Genomic DNA, 24,461 nt, shown 5'->3' with positions numbered 1-24,461 from the left:
GCTTATTTAAGTTTCTGTCTTCATATATTTATATATATAATATATATAACTTTCAATAAATTGCTCCCTTTAATTTTTCCTCCTGTGTGTATGGATGAGACTTTGGATCATTCCACTGTAAGTCCTGGTAGCAGCACTCCGTATCCATGTTATAGCACAGAAGCATCATCATCCCCCCTGGGTCGTTTCTATGGCGATGCAGTTAGAGAAGGCAACCTCCCCTCTGGGCTCAGCCCTGCATGCAGTGTCCTCAGGGGAGAAAGGGAATGAGGAGGAATCAGAAAGGTCTTCGGTTGTCTTTGGTCACCGTTGGTTTGGTTTGCGCTGATTGGCTGGCTGGTTTTGGTGCAGCTTGTTTCATTTTGTACATTCCAGTTCTTTAAAGCTTCGGTCCCTGTGGTGAGTTGTCATGATTTTACGCTTGGACTGCGCGAACCGTTTCCAGAGCCCCTGGTGATTTTGCTTCACACACTCAAACACACACACATACTTTTTTTTTGTCCTCCGCCTTGGAACATGTATTTATTCTTTGACATTCACTCTAATGCTCCCTCATTCATCCTTTCATCGTCGTCCTTCATCCAAAGGTCTCACGTGTTCCCACCTTTTAAGCAGTGAGACAATTAAGTGCGTCAAACATCAAGAGTCCATTGTTGGAGTCTGGTGGATCTGAGCAGACCACCTTCTGCATCTGCCCAGCTTTCCCTTCATCCTCGAGCTGAGCACCCACTCTCTTGTTCCTGGTCTTCCATCCATGTTCTCTCTGTGTAGTCCAGCTGAGATCCTGTGATTGACACTGTCCCACTGTCTCAAAACAGAAGATATGAAGGCCTTGTGTTTTCCGGACCAGTGGAATCAATACCTTTGCTGCACCTGGCCTTTGAGCCATTTCTGGCCTCGTTAAGGGAATCGGAGCAGGTCCAAACGGCTCCCAGCATGCGTCCAGTTATAGTCCAGTTGGTCCAGTAAAAGAACAAAGGAATGATCACTAACTTGGGGCTTGTAGTGGCAAATTAGAGCACATAGAGTTAAACCCCATGAATCATTCATCACTTTACTGGTCAATATGTGTCCCATCAAAGGGAGAAGTTCAGCCGTGTGCGACAGAAGAGAAGACTGGGTTAGCCATTGGCAGGCTCAGGTTGTGGGCTTTGGTTTGAACAAGACAGTGGGTGCTAGCGATAGCCACAGCTAGCGGGTCCCAGTAGCACGCACCCTCTTGACCCGCTTGCTGACGGTGGTGAAGCGGAAGGGCGTGGTGAGGTCCGGCTGTTCCCCAGGTGGGAACCGCTTCATGAAGTGCACATCCTGCTGGTTGGGCAGCGTGTGGGGGCCGCGGCGAGGACGCCCTCGTTTTGTGAAGCCGACATACCAGCCAGCGTAGCGTGCTGACATCAGAGCTGTGTAGTGGTTTTCCAAGACCATTTCCACAAAGACGCAGTCAGCGCTTCGGTTACTGGCCTTCTGAGAGAGCAGAGAAACCACAGGTCAGGAAACCGTCAGATACAATGTATGTGTGGGAGAAGAGGTCTTACCTTTCCCACCAGCTTGCCCCGGCGGTTCATGCACAGGTAGAAGTTGGTCTCTTTGCCTCGGATTCTCACCTGGCTACCGAAGGTATCTGCCTCCACTACGAGCTGGGCTTGTGAAGGGACAAACAGAGGAACAGAGAGACATCAGAGCCACACGTTTGGGTGGGAAACGCAACAAGAAACCGAATGCAGACTCTGCAAGCTTCCCTTCTCATTCCACACATTTATCAGTCTGACCAAGCTCCAGGTTGCTTGCATCTCTTACAATAGCAAAGAGCAAGCTCTTGCTGACCGAGCGAGCCAAGCAGTGTCACGCTAAAAGCTCAGATTACCAGCCAGGATTAAATTTAAACCAGCTCTGTTAAACTAGATAAGCCACACACGGAGACACAGCTTCAAGATTCCTAGCTGCTCTTTAACTGCGCTAATAAATCACAGGCAGATGGAAATGTCCACGGTTACACAGACGGCTGTCGGATAAGGCTGATCACAAACATGGATGTGAGGTCTTCTGACCAGCCTGTAAAATAAAATAAAGAAATAAAAGGTGGCTTGGCAGGCTGAAGGGAGTAGCTTCGCGATCATGCTGTTTTAAGGTGTGTGTGTGTGCGCGTGCATGCATGCGTGTGTGTGTGTGTGTGTTTTGAGTGCTCATCCTTCCAGGTAGAAGGCTTCCACTTCACTAACTGCACACATTTAGAGAGCAGTTGTGCCTGTTTAAAAATAAATCCCTAAAATGGTTTCTACATGACCTTAGTCAACAAAGGGGTCAGAAAAAATCAATACCTCCCTCCCTCCTGCCCTCCTCATCTCTCTTCCCCCAACTCTTTTCTCATCTCCTGCACTTGCTTTCGGTTCTTTTTTGTCTTTCCTCATGAGAAATAGTTAAAATAACCATTTTAATAAGTCATTTTTGAGGCGAATTTGTCTTGTTTTTTAAATAAGGGATTAAAATCGGATCAGCCTCGTAGATGTGGTCTGGCGTTTGTCATGAAGTGACACATCAGTGACCAGAGAGGCTTGTAAATGGAAAAGATTTGCCACATTCAGAAAATTTTCAGCTTTACTTTTTCCCCTCCCCAACAATCCAGTGTGGTTTAAGGACTGGTTAGCCACCGTTACACTCTGAGCATGAGGAGGAAGTGGGGGATGGACAGGGAGAGTGTTGGACCGAGGATGATGGAGGGAGGGAGAAGACGCCTGCTGTTTGAAATCCAGAAGAGACAACAGAAAGGATGAAAAATCAATGGAAGAATCGATGAAGAGGATGAGTTTCTAACACTCTACCTGCCAGGCTTTTCCTATAACTTACACACTTTTTTAAGGACCACCTTTTCTATCTGTCTCTGTTTTTTGATCTTTTGTGAATCATTGAGTCAGCAGCAAGTCGATGAGGTCTTTATACTCCCCAGACAAGCTCCACTGCCCCTTTGCCAGAGCCTGGGGAGGCCTGTGCTTTGTGTGTGTGTGTGTGTGTGTGTGTGTGTGTGTGTGTGTGTGTGTGTACGGTTGCATTCTGCCTCCATTCATGCATGCATCTGGTCAACCTGTAAGTCTTTGTTCCCGTTAGATGGCGTGTATGCATGCACTAGTGAGCCTCTCACACATCAGGGCTTTAAGTTGTACTTTCCATTTGGACGTGTGTGTTTGTGTGTCTTACCATATTTGTCCCCATCCTCTCCTCTGGCACTGATCCTGCGTCCCAACACCTGGACGTGCTTGCCGCTGGTGCGGCTGTAGAGCTGGTAGACCCGGTGGTGTCTCCGACTCATGGTGTCTCGCACCTGTGTCTGGTTCTCCACATGCACGCTGAAGTTGACTCCATCTACGCCAAGTACCTGCTGGGACACCCACGCACATCCGCAGCTTGTGAGCATATTTGAAGGACGGCATGTAAAACCAATATACAGCATGTCTTTTATGCTTAAATAACCACTGGCATGCATTCAGGCCCTCACCTGCAATGGATTGCACATCACCAGCAACATCTGGATACATCTGGAAAAAGCAGAAAGAGATGACTGTAGACTTATTGAATGTTGGACGAGTTGGGCATGACACCATCATTTCCATTTCTTTCTGTTCTCCATGCTCTCTCTCTCTCTCTGTTCTACATCTCATTTCCTTTTTGGGTGGTTTTTCACACTGCTGGGCGTCAGATTGGCACAGCCACTTGACATACAGGCCGGCAGATGTCCAGGAATCGGAAGACAGACAACACCCAGAGCGGTGTTTATAGTAACGCCACCAGCCTTCTGTCTGAACCCGCTCTCTGACCTGCCTTTGACATTTTCCACACCACAATCTGGCCTGCAAATGACCTGACTGGACCATGGAGAAATGGCAAATATGCCGAGACAAGTCGAACACGCTTTGGTTTGGACATCTGAGGAAATGGGCTGGCTCATTTGGCTGCTCCGTGTATGTAGACAGCTGGACTTGGACTACAGGTGTTCACTCAGCTGTGATGTGGCTTTTGAAAGCAGCGGATTGTGGTTTAGCTTTTAGAGATGCTCTGAATAAGCGGGAAAGTGAGCTCCTAAGATGTGACGGAAAACAGTTTATGGAAGAATCCATCAGTGGCGGCACAGTAAACGGAATTATGAATCATTCTGTATGAAAAGATGCAGATATTTGAGCGTATTGGTCCTTCGAGTCAACCTGTGAGAGAGGTTTGGGAGAAACCAGCTGGTTACATTTAAAATGATCATTCATCTCTCTATTGCACTGCTTAATTGACATGTAGACCTTGACCTTGAATGCATCACAGGTTATTTACTGCTTTAGTAAGGGAGTGATTGTCTCGCAAAATCTTCCTTGGCAGTCCTTGAACAGCTCTGAATTAGTGGCTGAACACTTGATGAAGTTCAGAACCAAGTGTGTGGGCTGAAAAGCAATTCTATGCATTTTGTCTTTCTTCACCTCATCTTTTGCTATCTTTCAGCAAGCCTCTCTCTTCCTTTCCCTGGCTCACAGTCCTCCCTGTTGCTCCTCAAGCTTATCTCTCTCTCTCTCTTCCACTCTTTCTGTGCACTCTACCTTTCCCCTATCATCCCCCGCCTCCAAACTTTCCTTATGTTTAGGGTTAGCGAGGTGACTCCTCCGCACCGTCGTGGGTACAGATGTGAGGATGTGTGCAGGGTGAATGTGTGTGCATGGGAGGAGCAGACAGCTGACAGCTGGGTCGAGGTAAAGATGTGCCGAGAAAAAGGGAAGGTGGACTGAGAGGTACAGAACAGCGAAGAAGAAAAAGAAGGTGATTTTGAGCAAACAGAGGAGAGATGACGCAGACGAGAGCTGACAGAAAATAAAAGATGCGAGAGATAAAATCTGAAAGAGCCGGCAGATGTACAGATGTGAGGTGAAGGAGACGGGGTCAAAATAACATCGGGGTCATGCCTCTCAAAGGACGGAGGAGAAAAAGCGGTCAAATTAAAGACAGAGGTGTAACCACGGAGCGAGGAGAGACGTGAGAAGTAGACGAGAAGACAAATAATGGAAAGGGGAAGGGTCTAACTCCTGAACATTGTAACACATGTCACCGTCTAACTGACTCACACACGTGTGCCATCCACAACCTTCTTGTTTCCTCTCATTTTTCTCTCCTCCTGTCTCAACATTTATCTTCCATAGCTGGTGCGTTGGCTCCTGGCTTGTCCTAATAGATGCAGACATCCTGGGAAATGCAGCAGAGCATTGGCCCTCGGATTTTGCCTGCGCAGCTGAAAAAAAGAACCCAGAGCGCCTGTGCATTGTGAGGACTCTCAGCTGTTAAAACACCACGGCTGCACTGCTGCCGAGGACGCTGTAGGAAAAGTGCCTCAGCACTGGATTCCCCCGCTCCCACAAAAACCACAGACACTCTATATTATGCCAGCTACAGAGAGAAAAAGGAGGAGAGAGGAAAGAGGGAGACGGGATCAGATCAGCCGGTGGTGGCGAAGGAAGGGGGGAGGGATGAGAAAATGAGAAAATAAGAGAGTGCAAAGTAAAAAAGTCAGGGAGAATAAAGACCGAAGGAGGTACGGAGAGAGGGAAAGCCCAGTGTGCCCGGGCAGGCTGCCAAAACAAGCAGCCATCTGACATCATAAACCTGCATCCCTGAAGATCAACCATATGGAGGTTGTGGTTAGACGAGCAGGCCTCAGCACCGCGGACTGGGCAAGAGTGCGGAGTGAGAGCGGTCGACCTGTGGGACTCGGCATGGAGCGGCGGTTTCAGCCGTGTGTAGCGGCGGTTACCGTGGTACGCCAATGCTTCTGCACAGTTCAAGAGTTTCAAATGTTCTGCAAGCAGACATTGTTTTAGAGCCTAGCAGGGCTGTGAGCAGCGCTACAACCCATGATGCAGCAAAGGTTAGAAAAGCAGAGGACTTCGACTTCAGGATGTGGTGTTAACAAGTCGTAGTGCCCAAGTATTTTGCCTTGCATACTAAAAAACCTGCGATTGTGATGCTTAAACAGCTTAAGATGAAGAAAAGCTGCTGCGGTTTCACTGATAGATGAGATGGAAATAAGTGTTGAGTTAATTGGCACAGAGAAACCTGAAGTAAAAGCAGCAGACTAAACAGGCAGAGTGGTCTTCTGAAGATGCCAGGGGTGCCATCAATCATCTGTTACTAATCCAGCTGTTTATGTCAGAGAAAGTATGAAAATGTGAATAAAAGAAGAGTGGTGTTTGGGCAGGAAAAGACGGATAAAGACAGATAAACGGAAAAAGGGTGAGAAAAAGAGAGAAAGGCAGGAAGATACAAGCAGCAGCAGCAGCACACACCCTGTTCAGGTTGTGTGAGGAATGAGAAGTATCTAGAGATGACTGCCATCTGGGAGAAGAACCACCGACACACAGAAAAATAAATCCTTTGGCTTTTGAGAAGACACACCTCAACTGGGCAAGACCTCTGAATCTGTCTCCTCCTCCCTTCCATTTGGCACCCGTTCAGTTTCCTTTTCCACTTGATAAAAACTGCTATTTGACTCAACTTCTGAAATATTTTCATGAGCAAAAAGCACAATTATTTTGGCAGCAGAAGAATGGCCATTTCTTAGCCACCCCCATGCAAGTGCAGATGAGGATGGAGATGTTTATGGTGGGTTTTATGAGTAACATGGCCCCGACTCTGACCCAGTGACCCTGAACTGTTAGCCAATCATAACAGGCCCTTCCACTGCATGTTTTCTGTAGGAACTGATGTAATCGGCTGACACTGCAACCACCTCCTCCTGCTTCTTCATCTGCAGCACACATTTTTAAACAAACGAGGAGAAAACGTGAGCTTACATGAAAAGAAAGTGAAAAATTGTGACTTACAAGACGGTCAACGTGGAAAGAAGGGGCCACATTGCTTCCCCACTCCACTATGGAGCTTGTCCCAGAGACAGTCTCCTCGCTCGGTGTGAGCCAGTCCGGAGAGTCCCGCTCTGAGTGGTGAATCTGATGGATGCAGTCCGCTGCCAAAGAGTCAGAGGTCACTCCTGTTGGCATCGGCGTGTCCCCGCAAGCTTCCCGTTGTGGGTGAATGTGCTGTAAGGGGCTGTGACTGTGCCACTCTGACCGCCGGGCAACCTTTAACAGCTGGAGGGACAGATGGGTGGGCGGAGGGGAGCACAGACTCCAAACGCTGGCGGTGCGCGCGCCCGAGAGGGAGAGGAACAGGTGAAGGCGCGTTCACGCTTCACTGATGGCCAATACCAATCGACCTTTCTGACCCCCAGGGTGATGCGTAACCCCACCAAACAGATGCGGCGTGTGCGTAATCCAGTGCGCAACGTTCCAGCGCAACAGTCGTGGCTCCAGATGGATTACAAACTCTGGGATGATAAAATAGGATGTGTTCCGGCGAAGAAGTACAGGTTTAGTTCCAGCAGCGCGTGGTTAGGAGCCCCTGTAGGAGAACTAATAGCTGATGGATCAAACCGCGAGCTGGAGATGGGGGCTTTGCGGGCGCAGGACGCGAGACGACCTCGTTCATGTCTGCGCCTCCACTCGACGGGGCAGCGGCTCAGGTGACACCGGCCAACAGTGTTCGAGAGAGCGGGTGATAAAGTCCAGAAGCGGTCCAGCTCAGGAGCTGATTTTGTAACAGGAGGGGATGATGACGGGGGAGAGTGGGAGGGAGGGGTGACTGGAGATGATGGGAACAGCTGCGACTGGGTGGCAGACTCAGCCACCCGCGACACGGCGAGGAAATGACACGCCGCACCTTGCACCTGATTTTCCGGACTCCCCCGCTCCCCCGAAGCGGCTGCGTCTAGTTCCTGGCTGCAGCAGTCCTCGCTGCGCCCTCTCCGCACAAAATACCTGCCAAAACACAGCACGATGACATCACCTCCAAAATGTTTCAAGGGAAAAATGCAATCCGATCTTGGTATTTATTTTTTTAACGTAGAAAGTTTAGGCAATTTCCCTGAAAGAGCAGGGGAGAAAAAAAGTCTCTTGGTTCTGAGAAAAACGAACCGTGCAGCGCAAGAGTAGCAGAGTGAGAGGAGCTCAGCAGATTGTGGAGAAATAATAACAATAAAAAGTTAAAGCAAAACGTGTTTAGTCAAAGTCACGCTGACAGTCGACCCCCGGAGCAGAGTCTGCTCCCCCATAGAGCTGCTTCATTCACACACCAGAGGAGAAAACGCAAAAAGAACCCAGCCGTGCGCTTTTATCCACTTCACTGGTATTATGCAGATCCGTCTCCTTTTCAGAAAAAAATCCAAGGTTTCTTTTCTTTTTTCTTTTTGTAAAGGAAAAAAACTGCTCTTCTTGAGGGGGGCTGCGCAGGAGAGGCGCGTCGGCAGGCACAGACCTCACTCCAAGAAAAACCAGAACAAGATTTTAACAGACGCGGATCAATCCTCCCTCCTCCTCCCCTCTCAGCTTCTTCTCCTCTCTCTCTCTCTCTCTCTCTCTCTCTCTCTCTCTCTCTCTCTCTCTCTCTCTCTCTCTCTCTCTCTCTCTCTCAGGATGAACATGTGATTTATAAGATGCTGACCAAAACTTGCGCTGCAGAATGTGAAAACATCTGTTAATGAGGTGCGATGATGTCACAACGCAAACTAACTTGTTTAATTAATTACTGGAAGTCAGACTCCTCATTTTTTCGGAGGTTCTGTGTTTTTCTGTCTTGTTTTTGGCTCGAGTTTGTGGTAATTCCTGAAACAAGGAGAATGCATGGAAACAATGAGGGTGATGTCATGGCATCGACATTAACTCAGCTGCAGAAAGAAAGTGCATTTAAGAACAGATGATTTCTTGAGTGAGACCAGCTGAAAACTGAACTGTTTCTAAAAACAATCTCCTGGTTGAGTCAAGTGAATTTATGCCATTAAGCTCTGCTATCCTCCTCTAAAGATAACCTCCCTCCCTGTGCAGCTCCGCATCAGGACTGGAAGCGAAAAACTGGAAGACATTGCGCTCTCACATGCGCGCGCTCACACCCTGCAAGTGAAGCATCCTCCTGCATTTCATAACTTTTCAGTTGAACCCTAAGAGGGAGGAATGAAAAAGAGAATGAGAGACGATCGGCTGGGCGGTATGTAAGCACGGACACGGATCCAAAACGAACATTTCTCAGGGATTTCGGCAGCAACGCCTGCGCTGCGCTCCCAAAAATCTCCCTCTCACCGCCGCACAACCGCAGACGGTCAGCCAAGCCAACACAGCACTCCTGCCATACCTTTCGTTCACACACACACACACACACACACACACACACACACACACACACACACACACACACACACACACACACACACACACACACACACACACACACACACACACACACACACACACACACACACACATGCACAGAAAAAGAATAGAGAGTAAACTGTGAGTGTGCTAGATTTAGAATATGTCCTTATAGTCTTTTTACATCAGAACACACACACACACACACACACACACACACACACACACACGCACGCACACACACACACACACACACACACACACACACACACACACACACACACACACACACACACACACACACACACACACACATGCTTTGCGACTGGACAGAGTTGAGCAGGGCTGGGTAGGAGAGCATTGTGGTTGAATGCCTTTCCAGTCATGCACTATAGACAAGCCCCTGGCCTTCTTCCCCCTCTCCTGGCTCCGTCTCCATCTTTGCACCTGTGTCTGGGTGCTTTCTCTGTGCTCGCCGCAACACTGCAAGGGACATTAAAGTATTTCTGAATTGAATTGAATTAGTGTAAATGTTGTGGAGAGGGATTTGAACCGCATTCTGGTGATGAGGTATGGGCCTGTCTGGTATTTTTAAAGCTCACATGTGAGGGGTCAATAAGGGGACTAGTGCACGTCTTGGAGTGAAAAAGAGAAAGAGGAGGAGAGGATCTGGGCTTGGGTTATCAGTGTGTGGTGAGTGTTTGTTCAAGGTAATCTGGAGAGATTAGCTCAGTTCTAAAGCAGCAACATTCACACTTTGTTTACAGTAGTTTGTTAAATAAGCCAATCACATCAGTTAGTCATCTAACAGGTGACCTGTTGGTGCTCAAATTGAGAATTCAAACAGAGTAGAAATTACACAACTCTGGGTTATGGGTGTCAGTGTCAGAACCTGCCGATCTGGGATTTTCACCCACAACCACCCCTGGGATTTACAGAGAATGGTCAGAAAAGAGTAAATACCCTGTCAGCATTTCTGTGGATGTGATGTTGGAGGTCAGAGAAGAACCAGCAGACTGGTTCTGGATGATAAAAAGGCAACAGTAGCTCGGATAACCACTGGTTACAGCCAAGGTCTGCAGAGTAACATCTCTGACCTTGAAGCAGATGGACTGCAGCTGCAGAAGACCACACCTGTTGTCTCTCCTGCCAGCGGCAGGAAACTGAGAATAAACCTCTCACAGGATCATCAGAACTACATCACAAGAGAATGATGTATGGCCTGATGTTTCTGGGTTTCAGCTTCAACATTTAGGTCGGGTCATGAAAACATGGATCCATCCTGCCCTGTTTCAGTTCTTCAGGCTACTGCTGCTGGTGGAATGATGTGAAAGACTATCCGTAGTACCGCCTGAGCCTGGTTTAAACACCACAGCCTATTCCTTTATGACCACAGGATCCATCTTCTGCTGGCTCCTCCAGCAGGATGATGCACCATGTCACAAAGCTCTAACTGGTTTCTAGATCATGACCATGAGTCTGCTGGACTCCCACGACCTCCACAGTCACCAGACCTCAAACCAGACCAGAACCTTTAGGATGTGGTGGGAACAAGAGATTCACATCATGATTGTGCAGCTGACAAAACCTCTTAGAAAGTTTTCAAACACCTTCATCCTCAAATGTCTGCAGCATCTTTGAGACTGAGAAGTAAGAGTGAGACGTATTTCTCATTTCATCTGTAAAACTGATTTTTTGTGCTTTGTGCTGACATAAAGATGTGAATCTTATCTATTAGAAATAGAAATGTATACATTTTTAAAAAAGGAACCTGTACAACTTTTCATTCCATCTTTCAGTTCTTTTAGATGGAACACATACAACTCTTCACTGCCCATTTATTTCACATCCACCCGGTTTGCCTTTTTATCTGCTGCCTCTGTTCTGCCCTCTGTTTGCAGCCAGCATATTGATTACTCATGTCTTTGCCTCTGCAGCTTCAGCCTATTGATCCTCACCTAAAGAACACACACACACACGCACACACACACACACACACACACACACACACACACACACACACACACACACACACACACACACACACACACACACACACACACACACACACACACACACACCCTTTTACATAGAATAGACTTGGCATTGATAGACGTGATGCCTTTATGTGCATTGACTCATTTAGTGAATGAGGCACGTGTGTGAGTGTGTGTGAGTGTGTGTGTGTGTGTGTGTGTGTGTGTGTGTGTGTGTGTGTGTGTGTGTGTGTGTGCGTGTGTGTGTGTGCAGCCCTGCATCTGCTGTGGGTCTGGGCCACTCGCTTTTCCTTTTTGTATTTCTTCCTCTTTGACCGGGCCGTCTTCATCCCGGGAGCTGGGTCAATATGGTCATTCGGTTTAGCAATTAACATCGATCAGTGCTTGTCAATACCGTCAGCACCCAGACAAAGACCCAGGATGCATTGCGTGTGCCCGCCCTTTTCTCCATCAGAGCCTCAACAAATCCCCAAACGACACTCTCATTATGAGAGGGCATTATAGCCTGACCCCGAGGTCATCATGCATGACTCTGTGCTATGGGTGACTGGAGAACAACCCAACGACCAGCCCAGAGAGTTTGAGCTGCAGGCCAGTTGTTGACTCATTAACACAGTTGTGCATGCACGTGGGGGTGTGGATAAGATGTCAAGTTTAAAAATGGCTTGTTTCAGATGCTGTCGGAGATAAGATGTCAGACAGGGAACACCCCCCCCCACCCCCACCCGCTGTGTCCTCCAAAGTGTTTGATATTCCGAAAACTTTCAGCAGCCTAAATGCAATCCATCATTCTGGTGACACCAAGTTCAGATTTGGCCCTTTCAGATGTGTCAAGTGCAGTGGATCGTATCCAGTCAGGTTTGTGTATATGCCGTGAGTTGTTTGGATGGGTGTTGGGACCAGGAACCTGTGTGTATGTGGGACCTCTGGGTGGAGTGAGAGGCTCCAGGTTTTGATTAATACCTGCAGACACGAACCCCTAAAGTCCACATCAGATGTTGAGATGTCAGCCTAACACTGTTTTCTGGGATAGATAGCCCTGCTCCGTTAATCACGGGCCAAGTTTAAACTGTTACCCAATGTGTAAATGTATGAGACACTTAATAAAGCCCCTTTGATGACAGGGGGGGCCCATGCAAAGTCAAGGAATGTGTACAGTGTGCTCGACTTTGAAATGAGAACCTGTTTGCCACTTGTTCGCGTCTGCAAGATGAGAGAATCGACAGCTGCAGCTAAGTGAGGGCAGGAATCAATTAACAGAGAGCAACAGTGAGCCTTGGATGAGATGAAGAGAAAGGCAAAATATTGTTTTTATTAGCGGCGGCGTTGGTGGTTCACAGCCAGCTCCCTTCTTTCGCTTTGCAAGATTAATCCAGCTAATGTGAACATTTACTCTGCTTCATCCCGGAATCTGTTGCAGCTGTTGTCTCTATACATAGTCCAGCTAAAGCACTGGAATAACTTTACTTTGACACTTTCATGTTGGAGGGTTTGATGTAGCTTTGGATACACGTCAGGGTGATTATTCAAGCAATCTAGCTTGAGCCAAATCCCTCTTTTAGAGTCAACCGTGCCTCCTCCGTCTACACCTGCATTCTTAACGGAGCCCGTACGACTTCAAAATGTAATTTATTCAGCAACTGCGGCAGTTTATTGTCATTGTTGTGGGTGAGCTTTGCTAAAGTGCTTAATAATACTAAACATCTGCTGCTTTCATTTGAGCACAAAAAGCAAAATCCTTCGCTAACATCCAAAAGTGTATGTCATCCAGCAGCAGCACTGTCTCATCTTTGCCTCTGGCCCCCCTAGCAAGACCATTAGTTGGAACTTTGGACATTTTACATCAATAAAGCCGTGTGCTAAAATCATAAAGACGTCAAACTTGGAAGGCACTATCCTTCTGCACCTGGTACATAAATCAATCTCATCAAGAACTCCTGACAGGACCTCGTGACCGTGGCCAACTATTCGAGACCCTCTGAACATCCCAACGAAGCTAAAGCAGAGACAGACACGAGTTTCATCAACAACAGGGACAATGTGAATATTACTTTTGACATGTAGATGTGCAAAACTGAAGACAGATGTTGCAACGCTACAGGGTAAACACAGAAAAACCTGCGTGATGCCGATCAGGAGCAGGCGTGGCGCTGCGGGGCTGGGTTTTTCGGCACGGCGAGCATGTATAAGTTAATTGCTTTTGACCAATGAGGTTGTACTTAAATATGCAATGCTCAGCAACTGGGTGGATGTTTGTTTAATTATGGACCTTTGTGGTTGTGTGTGTTTGTTTGAGTGTGAGTGTGTGTGTGTGTGTGTGTGTGTGTGTGTTGGGATTCTTAGCGACAGACCGTGTGCAGCTGAGTGTGGGGGATATGTGGCAGCAGAGCAAACAGTTCCTGGGTATGTGCAAAGATCGTGTCAACAAAAGTATGCACAGACTCGTGTGTGTGTGTGTGTGTGTGTGTGTGTGTGTGTGTGTGTGTGTGTGTGTGTGCATGTGTGTGTGTGTGTGTGAGAGAGAGAGAGAGGGAGAGCTATCCTGTCACTTTCCATGCACTGCAATGTGAATCGCAGCTGGGGTTTGTGTTGGACGCTTGTCCGGCACGTTGTTTTTAGTCTTCCTGTTTTATGTTCAGGAGCTCAGCGATGGAATCCATGAGCATGGTAACTTTCACTACTGTCATCCCTTTTCTCCTCCCCCTCCTCCTTCACCTCTTCCCTGGTAAGTGCCCTTTACCATCTCATCTTCCTTTCTGCTCCTTGTTGTGCTGCTTCTGCTCCTTCTCACCATGTCCGGTTCGCCCATTCAGGTTTTTTCCCTCTTCCTCTCCCCTTTAGCCTTGCCACCGAGCAGAGGAGGAACTGTAATGTTTATGAAACCCTTTAAAGTGCTATGTAATTACCCTGGCAACACCTCCCATCATTACTCATGCCAGTAAAGTGCCTTAGAATTGACATGTCAAAGTGAAAGAATGGAGGCGTAGCTCAAACTTTTCCACCATTCATTACTTTTCTCCATTTTTTTCTTGCATTTCTTCTATTTATTTGTTTTGTTTAGTTGTTTCTTTCATTCTTTCCACTCACACCTACAGCATTCCTGTCTTTACCCACTTTCCCTCCGACTCCTGCCAGATGCCCAGGTGGTCAATTGCATCACAACTCCTATAACAAAAGCATTCCTAAACTTGATGTGCCCATTTTGCACAGGTCTCTCTGCATGTGTTGGAAAGCAAACAGATGTTTGTGATGCTCTTTGCATGTTTTTAAATGAAGATGCATTAAACAGACTATCAGAAGCAGTAGTACATTTGAACGATGCATTCCTTAAACAAATATTGCAGAAATGTTTGTTGACGCTGAAAACCTCCACAGGCAGATAACAGATGCTCATGCAACGGTCCCTCCCTTCACAAAGCACCCAGCTGCGCTACTTACTTCCACTTACAGCAGAGGCCTTGGCTCTTCTTGTGTTCTGGTCTCATGCTAAGGCCCATAGCCTTTCCTGACTTATGCAGTAAAGCCAAAACCCTGTCTGAAGTCTCATCTTTAGGCTCCTGCTGCAGTTTTCCCCACTAAAAATCATTGCTCTGTGACCAGGCAAAACCCTCATTTGTAAGACAAATATTATAACACATTAAGCAGCAAAACAACGGGTGGGTGTCTGCCTGACGTCAGCCTGCATTTCATTAGCAATCGCTAGGCTAACACGTTCCATATGGAGGAGCCAGCAGGGTAGCCCCCTGCTGCCCAGCCCCAGCCCAGCTCGGCCTGGCCTAGGGTGGCCCATCCCGACTCCACCACCAGGGCCTGCCACCGCCCTTACTCTCACTCAAACCCCAGTTCAGATCCTATCTGCGCCCCCACCATTTTGTCTTCTCTAATTTGGACTTGTCACACATCACCTGACACCCACCCCTTCATGCTGTATCCTTTTGTCCCGCCGGAGCAAGAAAGGCACTCTGGAGGATTTCTTCTTCTTTTTTCTCCCACATTTCCTGTGGTTTTATTCTTTCTTTTCTTTTCTTTTCTTTTCTTTTCTTTTCTTTTCTTTTCTTTTCTTTTCTTTTCATCTTCCTCTCTTACACTCTTTCCCCTTGTTGACACTCCTGTTGCCCACCTGCCTTACCCCCCTGCTCTCTGTCATGCCCAGGTTTGATTTGTTCGTGAGTTTCTGTTAGTGTTCAGATTTAGATGAGATTCTGATCTCACCTCTGATCAGAGAGCCACAAGCCTTTCCCTCTGACTGAACCACAGAGCGGAACGACGGTGAAAAATAAGATGTGACAGTCAGATGGGATGTAACTGACAGGATTCTGGAGCGATACTTTGACTTGGGCAGGACCACTGGATAACAGCGGGGATGTGGTGATGTCTCCCCTGATGGAAATGTGGAATGTGACGAATCTTTGGAATTTGATGGAGGAGGAAGATGAAGAAAGAAACACAGAGAAAGAAGATTAAAGAAGATATGAAGATAAGAAAAGATTAATGGTCATTTGCCGGGGTGAGCAGTCTGAGACAAAGATTGGTTTTGGGTGATTTTTGTATAGTTTCATTTTTGGGTAGGTTGGGAGCAGTGTGTGTGTGTGTGTGTGTGTGTGTGTGTTTGAACGTGTCTTGGTTTGTGTATCCGTATGGCTGTGTGTGTTGGTTACGTTGCACGCCCATTGGATCTGCAGTTTCTGGTTGCCTTCACTCATCGCTGCCCCGTTCCCTTGGGTCCTCGCTGCTGGCTTCACTCTCCTGATCTGCTGCCAGCTTTCTATTCTATTCTATTCTATTCTATTCTATTCTATTCTATTCTATTCTATTCTATTCTATTCTATTCTATTCTATTCTATTCTAATTGCTTATTGTGCATGTTTTTTCTCAGATGAATTGTGTATTTTTTGGTGTAAACTCAAAGCCGTATTGATGTTGGATCGAATTGCAGTTATGATAGATTAGTTTTGAAAGCCCCATTTCTACATAACTTCACATTACTTCTACACTAAAAGCAACATATAAATCAAGTGGTGACAGCTGGTGGACAACCACTTGGTGGAGTTATTCTTTTCAGTTTGGTAGCTTGTATGCAGCTCGGTTGGAGAACAATCACTTTTATTACAAAGGCTTTATTTTGCTTAAAATATTGATAACAGTAGACCTGGATAACGGATCGGTAAACCAGGTAGTAGAACTGTGTGATGTTGGACTGAAAACTGGATGAAAAAAGTAAATTTCATGTAAAAGGCAACTGAAGCCAGTACATCGCTGCAACTGCTGGCAACAAGTTGGAGAGGAGAAAATACAAGAAAATATTCAAATTTCCTGTTGGAATTAAACTAAATTGGTACTTTTGACACTTTTGCAAGAAGTTTTATAATTGACCAGGTCAATAGCTTAACTTGGCATGAATAATAATAAAGGATTAGAATTATATAGCCCTTTTCAAGGCACCCAAAGCTTTTTCCCTTATTCACACACTGCTGGTGACGGTAAGCCACAACCGACAGAGGTGAGGTTTTCATTTGGCACCATCTAGCCTTCAGACCATGAGCAACATGATAAATGATAAATGACCCACACTTGGATAGCGCCTCTCAGAGTAAGGACTCCAAAGCACTTTACACTACGGTGTATCATTAATCCATTCACACACTGATGGTGATGATGAGCTACGATGTTGCCACAGCTGCCCTGGGGCGCACTGACGGAGGCGAGGCTGCCGAGCACAGGTGCCACTGGTCCCTCCGACCACCACCAGTAGGCAAGGTGGGTTAACTGTCTTGCCCACGGATACAACAGCAGACATAGGCAAGTAGGTTGAAATGTCTTGCATGAGGACACAACACTAGAATCAGGGAGCAGGGATTGATCCAACAACCCTCAGATTAGTGGATAAAGAGATCTGCCTCCTGAGCTAATGCTGCTAACTACAAACTGTTATCCACATTTAATCAGAAATTGTCTCAAGAATGTCTCAATTTCTTTGCAGTTGGGTCACAGATCCAAATCAAAGGTTGTTGCACATTTCTTGAACTTTCTGACTCACCAAAACTAAACTGAGATGATTTCCAGACACACTCAGCAAGTCTGCAACTAATTTCAGAGAAATATTGATAGATATATTGTAACCCGTTTAAACTTCTAGCTACACGAGCAACCCTGTGACTCAAGCCAGAAAAACTTTAAACCCTCTCAAATTTGAGACATTTCGATACTACTTTATTGATGATGTTCAGAGTTTGTCCCCAACACACACAAACACACACACACAGACACACACACACACACGCGTGCATGTGTGTGTGTGTGTGTGTGTGTGTGTGCATGTGTGTAGCTCCCTGGGCTGCCATCTTGCATGGTGGAGGATGCTGAGTGTCCCCATGACCCTAGGAGCTAAGCTGTCTGAGGCGTTATGCCTCTGATAGGGTCACACATGGCAAACAGGTCCTAGGTGACGGAACAGACAAAGTGCAGCCCAATGACCCTTTATGAAAAAAATATACATGGAAATAACGTTCCCTCGCCCAGATGTGAGTCACTGGAGCCCCCTTTTGGAGCCAGACCTCGAGATGGGGCACGTTGGCAAGCACCTGGTGGCCGGTGGCCTTTCACCCATGGAGCCCGGCCGGAAACAGCCCAAACAGAAAACGTGGGTCCATGGGCTCACCACTTGTGGAAAGGGCCATAAGCGTTGGGTGGCAGCAGAAGGCAGAGACCTTGGCTGTCTGATCCTCAGCTACAGAAGCTGGCTCTCAGCATGTGGAATGTCACATCTATGGTAGGGAAGGAGCCTGAGTTGTTGTGTGAGGTTGAGAGGTTCTGGCTAGATACAGTCAGAGTCACCTCAACACATGGATCTGGCTCTGGAACCAGTTTCCTTGAGAGGTGTTGGACACTCCACCTCTCTGGAGTTGCTCCCACTGAGATGCGCTGAGCAGGGGTGGGCACACGTGTTTCCCCCCATCTTGGTGCCTGTACATTGGGGTTTACCCCCGTGAGCGAGAGGGTAGCTTCCCTCCGCCTACATGCAGGGAAATGGGTCTGTACTGTTGACTGTGCTTATGCACCAAACTACAGCTCAGACTACCCACCCTTTTTGGAGTCCTTGGACAGGGTGCTGGAGAGTGCTCCTTCCGGTGACTCCCTCACTCTCCTAGAGGACTTTAACGCTCATATGGGCATTGGCAGTGAGACCTAAAGAGGTGTGGTTGGGACAAACGGCCCATCTGGTCTAAATTCTAGCAGTGTTTGTTATTGGACTTCTGTGCTAGTCATGGATATTCCATAATGAACACCATGTTCAGACATAAAGGTGTCCACATGTGCTCGACGATCAACTTTCTTTTTGTCACTTCTGATCTGCGGCTGCATGTCTTAGACACTCTGGTGAAGAGAAGTGTGGAGCTGTCAGCTGACCACTACCTGGTGGTGAGTTGGCTCAGATGGTGGGGGAGAAGGCCGGTCAGATCTGGCAGGCCCCAAAGTATTGTGAGAGTAAACATGGAATGTATGGCACAGTCTCCTATCAGAAGGTGTTTCAATTCCCACCTCCGACAGAACTTCCAGAATGTTCTGGGGGAGGCGCGGGACATTGAGTTTGAGTGGGCCCAGTTCTGTGCCGGATAGGTTGCCCACAGGGTCATTGGTGCCTTTCATGGCGGCAACCCTCAAACTTGTCAGTGGATACCGGCGGTTGGGGATGTCGTCAAACTGAAGAAAGAGTCCAATCAAGTGTTTCTGACCTGTGGAACTCTAGAGGCAGCTACCGCAGATACCGGCAGTCCAAGCAAAATGCAGCTCAGGTGGGTGCAGAGGAAAAAACCCGGATGTGGGAGGAGTTCAGTGAGACCATGGAGCAAGCCTTCTGCACAGCTTTGAAGAGATTCTGGTCCACCATCCGGTGCCTCAGGAAGTGAAACCAGTGCACTACAAGCATTGTTTATAGTGAGGACAGAATGCTGCTGGATGGAATACTTTGAAGACCTTCTCAATCCCACCGGAACGTCTTCCAGCAAGGAAACAGAGTTCGAGGACTTTGGGTTGGACTAGAGCTATAGAAAGAGTTATGACACTCCATTAGACTTCAATGGAAAGAATGGAATGCGGAAGTCACGTGGTTCATGGAGCTTCGAATAGTTCCAAACAGCCCCCGCTGTTGCATTGACAGCAGTTCATTTTCAGTGTTTCGAAAGGATTTTCTCCCAAGTTGATGAAATGTCATCATTTTTTTGCATTGTGAAGCGTCAGCAAAAGCGGTACCAAAATAAGCCAACGATGATCTTTTATGTTGCCAGTTTTAGCTAGATAACCTTTAATGAGCTAATTGTGTGCAGCTTGTTGATTGTGAGCCGGAGGGTTTAGACAAGCTTGATGAGCTGCAGACGGGTTTATTTCAGTTTGATTCTATGTTTTAAAAATATTCCCCACAGTTTGAAATAGGTTATAAACTTTTTAAATTATTAGTTTTATTTGGGAATATTTGTACAATACGTTGCTGGTTGCTGTATCAACACAAACATGCATCAGAAATGGAAGCACAAATGGAAAGACCAATAATAAAGAAAAACGTGATTGTGAAGACAAGTAATTATTGAATATTTTTCAGTCAACAACACTGACTGCAACAAACTGCTGAAGCATGAGACAAACAGGATTACGAATGGAAGAAGAAATGAACCGTCACCTTATCGTGGTGGAGGAGTTTGAGTGCCCTAATGATCCTAGGAGCTATGTTGCCTGGGGCACTTAGTGCCCCTGGTAGGGTCTCCCATGGCAAATTGGTCTTAGGTGAAGGGTGAGACAAAGAACGGTTCGAAGGATCTTTCATGGCGGTGAAAACGAAGAGTCGGAGTACCCGGCCCGGAGGGTTACCGGGGTCCCACCCTGGAGCCAGGCCTGGGGTTGGGGCCCGTGAGCGAGCGCCTGGTGGCCGGGCTTTCGCCCATGGGGCCCGGCCGGGCCCAGCCCGAACCGGATACATGGGCTCGTCCAACTGTGGACCCACCACCCGCAGGAGGAACATGAAGGGTCCGGTGCAATGTGAATCGGGTGGCAGACCAAGGCGGGAGCCTTGGCGGTCCAATCCCCGGACAAGGAAACTAGTTTTTGGGACATGGAACGTCACCTCGCTGGCGGGGAAGGAGCCGGAGCTTGTGGCAGAGGTTGAGCGGTACCGGCTAGATATAGTCGGACTCACCTCGACACATTGCATTGGCTCTGGAACCCGAGACCTGGAGAGGGGTTGGACACTCTACTTTGCTGGAGTTGCTCCGGGTGAGAGGCGGAGGGCTGGGGTTGGCTTTTTGTTAGCCCCGAGACTCTCTGCCTGTGTGTTGGGGTTTACCCCGGGGGACAAGAGGGTAGCTTCCTTGCGCCTTCGGGTCGGGGAACGGGTCCTGACTGTTGTTTGTGCGTATGGGCCAAATATCAGTTCAGAGTACCCACCCTTTTTGGAGTCCCTGGGACGAGTGCTAGATAGTGCTCCATCAGGGGACTCCATTGTCCTGCTGGGGGACTTCAATGCTCACGTGGGCAATGACAGCTTGACCTGGAGGGGTGTGATTGGGAGGAACGGCCCACCTGATCAGAACTCGAGCGGTGTTTTGTTATTGGACTTCTGTGCAAGCCGCAGTTTGGCCATAACGAACACCATGTTCGAACATAAGGATGCCCACCGGTACACTTGGTACCAGGGCAGCCTAGGTCACAGGTCGATGATTGATTTTGTAGTCGTATCATCTGACCTGCGACCGTATGTTTTGGACACCCGAGTGAAGAGAGGGGCGGAGCTGTCAACTGATCACCACCTGGTGGTGAGTTGGATCAGATGGCAAGGGAACATGCCGCGTAGACCTGGCAGACCCAAACGCATAGTGAGGGTCTGCTGGGAACGCCTGGCAGAAGAACCTGTCAAGACGGTCTTCAACTCCCACCTCCGGCAGAGCTTTGACCACGTCCCGAGAGCAGTGGGGGACATTGAGTCCGAGTGGGCCTTGTTCCACTCTGCGATTGTCGAGGCGGCTGTTGCTAGCTGTGGTCGTAAGGTGGCCGGTGCCAGTCGTGGTGGCAACCCCCGTACCCGCTGGTGGACACCAGAGGTTCGGGGAGCCGTCAGGCTGAAGAAGGAGGCCTACAGGGCGTGGCTGGTCTGTGGGTCTCCGGAGGCAGCAGACAGGTACCGGATAGCCAAGCGGGGTGCAGCAGTGGCAGTTGCCGAGGCAAAATCTCGGGCGTGGGAGGAGTTTGGTGAGGCCATGGAGAAAGACTATCGATCGGCTCCAAAGAGGTTCTGGCAAACTGTCCGGCGCCTCAGGAGAGGAAGGCAGCAACTCGCTCACACTGTTTACAGTGGGGATGGGGAGCTGCTGACGTCAACTGAGGCTATAGTCGGACGGTGGAAGGAATACTTTGAGGAGCTCCTCAATCCCACCAATGCGCATTCCGAGGAGGAACCAGAGCTGGGAGGCCTGGGGATGGACTGTCCGATCTCGGGGGCAGAAGTTGCTGAGGTAGTCAAACAACTACACAGCGGCGGAGCCCCGGGGGCGGATGAGGTTCGTCCTGGGTATCTCAAGGCTATGGATGTTGTAGGGCTGTCATGGTTGACACGTCTCTACAACATTGCGTGGTCATTGGGGGCAGTTCCTAGGGAGTGGCAGACCGGGGTGGTGGTCCCCATCTTTAAGAAGGGTGACCTGAGGGTGTGTTCCAACTATAGGGGGATCACACTCCTCAGCCTCCCTGGAAAGGTCTACTCCAAGGTACTGGAGAGGAGGGTCCGATCGATAGTTGAATCTCAGATAGAGGAGGAGCAATGTGGTTTTCGTCCTGGCCGTGGAACTGTGGACCAGCTCTATACCCTTGCAAGGGTGATGGAGGGGGCATGGGAGTTTGCCCAACCAATCCACATGTGCTTTGTGGATTTGGAGAAGGCTTATGACCGTGTCCCCAGGGGCACCCTGTGGGGGACGCTCCAGGAGTATGGGGTGGGTGGCTTTCTGTTAAGGGCCATTCAGTCCCTTTACCAGAGGAGCGTGAGTTTGGTCCGCATAGCCGGTAGTAAGTCGGACCTGTTCCCAGTGAGGGTTGGACTCCGCCAGGGCTGCCCTTTGTCACCGGTTCTGTTCATCATATTTATGGACAGAATTTCTAGACGCAGCCGTGGTGTGGAGTGTGTCGAGTTTGGTGGCAGGAGAATCTCGTCTCTGCTTTTTGCGGATGATGTGGTCCTCCTAGCTTCATCCATCTCTGACCTTCAGCTCTTGCTGGGTAGGTTCGCGGCCGAATGTGAAGCGGCTGGGATGAGGATCAGCACCTCCAAATCTGAGACCATGGTTCTCGACCGGAAAAGGGTGGCTTGCCACCTCCGGGTCGGGGGAGAGGTCCTACCTCAAGTGGAGGAGTTTAAGTATCTCGGGGTCTTGTTCACGAGTGAGGGTAGGAGGGATCGGGAGATCGACAGGCGGATTGGTTCGGCGTCTGCAGTGATGCGGACGCTGAGCCGATCTGTCGTGGGGAAGAGGGAGCTGAGCCAGAAAGCCAGGCTCTCGATTTACCGGTCGATCTACGTCCCAATCCTCACCTATGGTCATGAGCTTTGGGTAATGACCGAAAGAACGAGATCGCGGATACAAGCGGCCGAAATGAGTTTCCTCCGTAGGGTGGCCGGGCTCAGCCTTAGAGATAGGGTGAGGAGCTCGGACATTCGGGAGGGACTCGGAGTAGAACCGCTGCTCCTCCGGATCGAAAGGAGCCAGTTGAGGTGGTTTGGGCATCTGGTCAGGATGCCTCCTGGACGCCTCCCTGGGGAGGTGTTTCGGGCATGTCCTGCCGGCAGAAGGCCCCCGGGTCGACCCAGGACACGTTGGAGAAGTTACATCTCCAATCTGGTCCGGGAACGCCTTGGGGTCCTGCCGGAGGAGCTGGTGGACAAGGCCGGGGAGAGGACGGCCTGGAGCTCCCTAGTTGGGATGCTGCCCCCGCGACCCGGACCCGGATAAGCGGAGGAAGACGAGACGAGAGACGAGAGAAGAAATGTTGTTTTATTTTGTGTACTCAAGTAATAAGAATAAAATTACAATATTTCAAGAACAGTAGCCAAACACAATAACTTAAAAATTAGACATTTTCCATAAAACTGCTCATTTCTACTTGCTTTATAATATTAGCATTTGCAATTTTGTTATTAAGTAAGGAATGACAAGAAATAAGGATCAACAATAATACAACTATCAGTAAATAAATGTCAAAGAGTTAATAAAGCAAAAATCTTATGTAACCATTAAAGGTTAAACTGTGTTGTGTGTCCATCTTCATGTTTTCATAGTGGCTGAGCGGAGAGCTGACCAGGAACAACGGTGGTGGCAAATCCCAGTTGGGTCTGTGATGGAGTGATGCACGCCTTGAGTGATTGCCATCGCATCCACAGTAAGCTCACACTCTCTTTCCATCTCTGTCAGATTTTTAACCTTCAAACTGAGCATGTCACACACCTCTCCTAACAAACCTGGTTCCAGTTAATGGGCTGCATTTGTCTTTGCAGGTTCTAACATCAGGCAGAGGGACACTCATGTCCTGAAGAAACCTGTAGCCTGTTGAACCCACTGAAAAACAGAGTTGTACCGCCTTTTTGATTGTCTGTTTACTCCATTTAATGCCTCTTGTGTTTTTCATGCCTTTTTGATTTTCTGTCTCCTCCCTTAGGTTTTCCAGCTGGGTTCCCTGGTTGCATAGCCTGTTCCTTTCTCCTCCTGGCCCTGACGTCGGCTCCTCATGGCTTCCTGGGATGTCCCTCTCTCCTGATACCATCTCATGTCCCCCCTCACTTTCCCTCATCTCATTTGCCTCACTGCTGCTGCTGCTTTCCTCATTCTCTGAAATTATAATGCTACTGTTAGAATAAAGAATCATTTTTAAATAAAATAAATTCAAATGTCTAATATTTCTAAAGGTTCATACCACAGTTTACTTGAGTACAACATGTGTGGTCACTGGTCAGTGGATCAACATGCAGTGGTTCTGCTGTACTTCACTGCGGGATTCCTCCTCCTCCTTGGTTCAGGGCGATGAACAAACAGCATCAGCCCTGAGTCTCACCTTGCCTTGCCTAGTCTTAGTAAACTGTCCCTCCTCATAAAGTGCCCGTAGAGTGGTGTATTAGTTTATTTCCTGCCACATTTAACAGTTTAATTGCAGTCTTGTGCAGTTGAGAGCAGAACATGTAGTGCCTTGATAGAAAACATTTGAGAGTGCACATTAA

General features: G+C 48.3%; 1 protein-coding gene and 1 long non-coding RNA gene across 4 annotated transcripts; one reads left to right on the top strand and one right to left on the bottom strand.

Annotated features, from left to right (window-relative positions):
• Positions 1 to 1,051: 1,051 nt before the first annotated feature.
• On the bottom strand, positions 1,052 to 7,088 carry fgf18a (fibroblast growth factor 18a). Of its 2 annotated transcripts, none has more exons than XM_015945299.3 (5): positions 6,843 to 7,088; positions 3,491 to 3,530; positions 3,193 to 3,373; positions 1,536 to 1,642; positions 1,052 to 1,464 (listed from the first exon to the last, which is right to left on the bottom strand). In XM_015945299.3, the coding sequence occupies exons 1-5, from the start codon at positions 6,872 to 6,874 to the stop codon at positions 1,192 to 1,194; spliced, it is 633 nt and encodes a 210-aa protein (XP_015800785.1). In that variant the 5' UTR covers positions 6,875 to 7,088; the 3' UTR covers positions 1,052 to 1,191. The 2 variants fall into 2 exon arrangements, with proteins under 2 accessions (XP_015800785.1, XP_015800794.1); XM_015945308.3 differs by having other exon boundaries at positions 3,193 to 3,370.
• Positions 7,089 to 13,713: 6,625 nt separating this feature from the next.
• On the top strand, positions 13,714 to 24,128 carry LOC107376290 (uncharacterized). 2 transcript variants are annotated; one of them, XR_008562845.2, is made up of 3 exons: positions 13,714 to 13,937; positions 23,529 to 23,629; positions 23,745 to 24,128. It is a non-coding gene; the product is annotated as an uncharacterized lncRNA (long non-coding RNA). The 2 variants fall into 2 exon arrangements; XR_001571791.3 differs by having other exon boundaries at positions 13,720 to 13,879.
• The last annotated feature ends 333 nt before the right edge of the window (positions 24,129 to 24,461 follow it).

This window comes from Nothobranchius furzeri, chromosome 1 (assembly GCF_043380555.1).
Source record: "Nothobranchius furzeri strain GRZ-AD chromosome 1, NfurGRZ-RIMD1, whole genome shotgun sequence".
Taxonomy (NCBI): domain Eukaryota; kingdom Metazoa; phylum Chordata; class Actinopteri; order Cyprinodontiformes; family Nothobranchiidae; genus Nothobranchius; species Nothobranchius furzeri.
The sequence above is the reverse complement of the archived record's forward strand: the minus strand, read 5'-3'. Positions and strand labels throughout refer to the sequence as shown.

Coding starts and splice junctions, on each gene's coding strand:
- fgf18a (XM_015945299.3), bottom strand. CDS start 6,874: ATGTGGCCCCTTCTTTCCACGTTGACCGTCTT. Junction 3,531..6,842: donor CTTTCCACGTTGACCGTCTT/GTAAGTCACAAT, acceptor TGCTTTTTCCAG/ATGTATCCAGATGTTGCTGG. Junction 1,643..3,192: donor AGAGGATGGGGACAAATATG/GTAAGACACACA, acceptor TCCCTTCACAAG/CCCAGCTCGTAGTGGAGGCA.